The sequence below is a fragment of the Lepisosteus platostomus genome, chromosome 7 (genome assembly GCF_059453375.1).
Source record: "Lepisosteus platostomus isolate fLepPlt1 chromosome 7, fLepPlt1.hap1, whole genome shotgun sequence".
Classification (NCBI taxonomy): Eukaryota; Metazoa; Chordata; class Actinopteri; order Semionotiformes; family Lepisosteidae; genus Lepisosteus; species Lepisosteus platostomus.
Window position 1 is genome coordinate 30,581,739 of NC_142617.1, and position 4,967 is coordinate 30,586,705.

Below are 4,967 nucleotides of genomic sequence, written 5' to 3' on the forward strand. Positions count from 1 at the left end.
CTCCAGGGTTAGTGCTGCCTGTGGTCGAGCTGTACATAAAACAAGATTGAAGAGAGGGTAGAAAAGACCATGAAAATAAGAAGTATAATCTAGAATTGAACAAATTATATTTAATTCAGTTTCTTACCTATTATTTCTATTTGCAGAGAATCACTGTGATCAGTATAATAGACCACACTTCCCCTTCTAGCTCGACACCAATACTCTCCACTGTGGGACAGAGCAGCAGAGCTGATGGTGTAACTAGACCCATCAGTCCTGCTACTGTCAGTGTTGAGCAGGGCTGCTTCCTGTATGTCTTTATACCAGAGATACTTCCAATCAACAGAATCTCCCCCAACTCCACAGCTCAGGGTGACTCTGTCTCCTGTGTATATCTCTCCACTGGAAGGGTTCTGGGTCAGGATGGGTCTTGGCCATGTTCCTTAAATGAAAAATGTGTTAAGTGGTGAAATAAGTAGTATTTTTCCTACAATATTTTGGGAATTTATAAACCTGCAACTACTTGATAAAACTTAGGTTTAGTGTTTTGACATGTAGAAGAGAAATTGAGTTTTAAACAAAAGATGAAAGTCAAAATCTGATCTTATTTCACCAATTTCCATTGCTGAAGGAATCCTCTGACAATTGTTCCACCGCCAGAATCCAACTTCAGTTATGCCTTTTCTCCAAGTGCTTTTTTTTCTAAGCAAACCTCTCCAGTCCACTCTGAAAACAATCCATTTGCCCAAGTTGTCATTAACACTTTCCTGCTGACTCCAGTTATTCATGCTGCTCTAATATAAAGTTACTGTGCCCCTATGATCATCTTGCACCCAGTCCTCTATCTATTTGTTGTATCTATCATCGATTCTTTATTTATTTCTCTTGCTGTCCTCTAAGCTTGCTGTCTCTTTCTCTCAAAGTGCTCACTGCTCATTTCTCATTTCACTGCTAATGAGATAGAAGATTACAATAATAATAAACCTGATATCATAGGTTAGATTGAATGTACAGTAGACTCATCTGCAAAAGATAGTGAAGGAGTATGGAGTCAGTTTATGTGAGTTTGAAGAACCAACTATTCAATGTAAAGCCAACTAAATATGTTTGGTCACAACATTTGTTCTTTTTCTTTTGCTGAAAAAATAGTCTGGTCCTTTTCTTATCTCCAATTTAATGAATCTCAAATCTTCATGAATTTCAGGGGCTGTTCTCTGTCCCTTCCTCTTTCTCTTCTCCACTTGCTCCCTTGCTTGGTCCTTTGCTACTACCACAGCTGCACTGGTCTGTGTTACCTCAAATGTACAGCTAAAGGTTAACTTTCATCTCTTTCACATTTCTTATTATCTCTTTTCATTGTCCTTCCTGGCAACTGACATTCACTTAACCTCCTCCGTGAGCCAAGCACAGTGTCCATCTGCCTCAGATCTGCGCTTTCCATTTTCAGCTATCTCTTCCCCAGGTGCCCACACTACAGTGTAGCCCAGGCAGTGGTGATAACCAGTTCCCTTTCCTTCTTTCCACCCTGCAAGTGTTCGTGCCTGACCTTCTCCCCTTCCTCAGTCCCTTGCAGTCTGTGTGTCAAAATGTCTGGTGTTGCTTGCTATCAGCACAGTCCTACTGTCCTACTGTATGTCAACCTACTCCTGAAGTTCTAATTATAAATTTTATTCATAAATATCAATTTCAGCATGGTCACTGTCTTCTCATCTATGATTCTGTGAATGAAAACGTGAATTACGGTTTTCATTTGATACCCTTCTTCCCCCTGGCTCAAAGAGTGTTCTCCAGAATAGCTGTCCAAAATGTTCTCTCTCTACTCAGTTTTAAAAATACTACTGAAGTGTCCCTTGAACCATCATTTCCCTGTTATGTGTTTGCTTTGATAACCTTCATTCAAATTTATCTATAGTTTTCTGATCTTAAGAATTTTGCAATTCAAAACAATTCAAGCCATGCCTATGCTCTGTGTTAATGAGTTTGAATGAACTACTGAACAGGTGATTGGACTAAAAAAAAGCAATCATGTTTAATCCAATTTGAAATTCCACAGGAGATAGATCTCTTTTAACTTTTCATTTAGTCTTTTTGTGTATTTAAGACAGAATTAAGATTTTATGTTGCATGTGAATTCTGGGTGAAGATTTGTCACATCACAAACAGCATATTAAAGCCTAAGAAATTCTTCATAGAAGAATAGGAAGCATTATTCCTGGTCTTTGCGGTTTGTAAAAAAAAAGGCAGGATAAAGGGAGGACTAAAGAAAATTGAGAAGAAATGTAATTTAATTATTAAATCCGTGGAGGGTACAGATAAGGCAGCCTTGTGAACTCCTATAGTCTCAGTAGCAAAACATGGATATACAGTAGTGTCACACTTGGAAGCTGAAATGGAATTTATTTAAGATGAGAAATAGGAAACAAATTTTACTGAAACAGTTGTGGATGCCAAGAACAAGCTTCCCATTCAGGTGGTTGATGCCCAATATCTGACCCCCTGAACACTGTTTTATGTTCATTTTCCACTACTTCCTTCCACTACTAAGGGCAGAAAGATGTTTTCTTTATTACAATTTTATATGTTCTTTAAGGTAGAACTGCATTGTTTTGATTACATTTGAAGGTGGAGTGAATTGTAAATGCATCAGCATGATGTAAGAAATCCAGGTGTATGTGGACATGGTAATTGTTATGTAATATTTTTTTCTTGAATTATCCATTGTAATTTACATATACAACAGATATAAAATTGAAGGTATCGATCATGTTTTTCTTTGCTTTTGTTTTTTTTTCATATATACATTTATGGACAGCTCAAATACTAAAGCACTGACAGATGTTAAACTTAACATAGTTATTTCATCAGATGGTACATTAAGTACTCATGTAAGTTACTAACCTGAAACACTCAAAATAAGAAAACCAGGATGTGTTTGAATTATTGGGTTGTTTCCCCGTTCAGCTTGACACCAGTACTGTCCACTATCAGACACTGTTGCAGGACTGAGGGTGTAATTTTTCTGATCTTCAGCACTGGATCTAAAGAGGCTCTCTAGGCTCCCCTTGGTGTTTCTAGCCCAGGAATATTTCCAGCCACCTGATGCCGCCTTCACCACACAGCTGAGGGTGACTCTCTCTCCTGAGAAAACCACTGAATCCGGGGGGTCTATGGTCACTACAGCAGGTGTCTGGCCCTCTGAAACAGATCAGAAATGTATAATTTGCTAAACATACACCATGCACCTCTAACACAAATGATTCAGTAAAACATTTAAACAGATATGAAAATAACTAACCAATTACTGTCAGCGTGAGAAAGTCACTGTCACTCTGATCAGTACCTCTCTCAGCTTGACACCAATATTGTCCACTGTCAAACACTGACACAGCTCTTAGGATGTACTGGGAACCATATTTTCCACTGGAGCTCCTGAGTGTCACCATTCTCCCCTGCTTCTCTAGGGCCCAGTAATATTTCCAGTCACCAGATCCTCTAACCTCACAGTTGAGGGTGACTGTCTCTCCTACAAACACCTCTGTCCATGGAGGGTCTGCAGTTACCACAGCTTGAGGCCTGGACCCTGGAATACAGACAGTGGTTAGGGTGAAGCAACAGACTGGTGTTCAAACTTGAAGAGTGCCTAGTAACCAACTTGTTGTTTTACAACCAACTGTTGTAATTTCACAAATTCATACTTTTGTTATGATGAATTAATAATCCATCAATTAACTTACAGAATGCTACATTTTCCTGGTAAGATTTGAGGAAACTCACAGTCTATCCTGGAAGCATAGACCACAAGGCAGTACCACACCATAAATGGGTTGCCAGTGGCATACATACAGTAAAGTGAAAAAATAAGGAAACTCCCATAAGATTTATGGTTTAACATATTAAGACCAGTCCTACTACTAAACAAAAACTAACCTCATTTGATAAATAGCACACAAAACGTCTATTGTGTCATTATTTATAAAAAACATCAGCCTGCATTCAATATCTTTGTATGAAGTGCACCATAAATTCTACCATCTTATCTTCTTAAATATGTAGGTAGATAGAATCAGGAGCACCAAAACATGAACAAATGATGCGTTGATCATCAAGAAGTGATCCCACCTGTGTATAAAATCAGAAACTTTGGAAATTTGGTCTTAAGCGTTCGGTTTTGTGGTAACACATCATCCCCTGATAAAAATAAATCTATGACAGTCTTAGAGAAAGAATTGGTGTTGCTTGTCAGTCTGGGAAAGGTTACAAAACCAGTAAAAACCAGTTTCATAGTCCATCATTCCATGGTAAGAAAGATAATCTACAAATGGAGAAAATTCAAGACTGTGCCTAACCTACCCAGGAATGGCTTTCCTACCAAACTATCTCCAAGATCAAAATCTCCAAGATGTTCCTAGAATTCTTCAAGAACCCCAATGTTGCATTCAGGGTTCTCTTGCTATGATAAATGTCAGTCCACCAGATTGAAAAAAATTGATTAAGAATGATTTTCATGGAAGGATAGCCAGGAGGAAACCCCTGCTTTCAAATAAAAATATACACTTAAAGTACTTTTGCAAAAGTTTTAGGATAATTTTGGTTTCGGATGTCTTTCTGCAATAGGATTTCTGAACCCCTCTTTGAGAATGCAGACGGAAATTATCCTGAATTCACAACAGTATTCCACTTTCTTCATAAGTATTTTATGCAGCAAAGTTTTTAACTTAGTCACTTACAATGGTTATTTTGGAAAGGTTCTGACATGCTCGTTATGACTATATTAAGGTTATATACTTTATAAAAAGTTATAATGTTTTAACCTTTTCTATGAGTACTTGCTGTCATTATTGCAGTAAAAACTGTGTTACTAAAAGTCGCTAAGTACTCTCGCCATATACTGTTACATTTTCTGATTGTTACAGTAAATTGATGCCAGTTTTTTATTTCTGTCTGGTTTTACACATTTGACATAAAAATATAGAAAGCACAGAGTA

At 37.6% G+C, this 4,967-nt stretch overlaps 1 protein-coding gene across 1 annotated transcript; it reads right to left on the reverse strand.

The window, feature by feature from the left end:
- Window positions 1-2,875: 2,875 nt before the first annotated feature.
- Window positions 2,876-4,737, reverse strand: LOC148658520 (low affinity immunoglobulin gamma Fc region receptor III-like). The gene is made up of 3 exons (XM_088638247.1): window positions 4,710-4,737; window positions 3,278-3,562; window positions 2,876-3,177 (listed from the first exon to the last, which is right to left on the reverse strand). The coding sequence occupies exons 1-3, from the start codon at window positions 4,735-4,737 to the stop codon at window positions 2,876-2,878; spliced, it is 615 nt and encodes a 204-aa protein (XP_088494373.1).
- Window positions 4,738-4,967: the final 230 nt, after the last annotated feature.

Bases quoted from the DNA above. Each gene is read 5' to 3' on its own strand.
- LOC148658520 (XM_088638247.1), bottom strand. From the start codon at position 4,737: ATGTCAGAACCTTTCCAAAATAACCATT. The intron at 3,563-4,709 runs GTAAGTGACTAA...TCTGTATTCCAG, and splicing joins ACCTTTCCAAAATAACCATT to GGTCCAGGCCTCAAGCTGTG. The intron at 3,178-3,277 runs GTTAGTTATTTT...GATCTGTTTCAG, and splicing joins TCTCACGCTGACAGTAATTG to AGGGCCAGACACCTGCTGTA.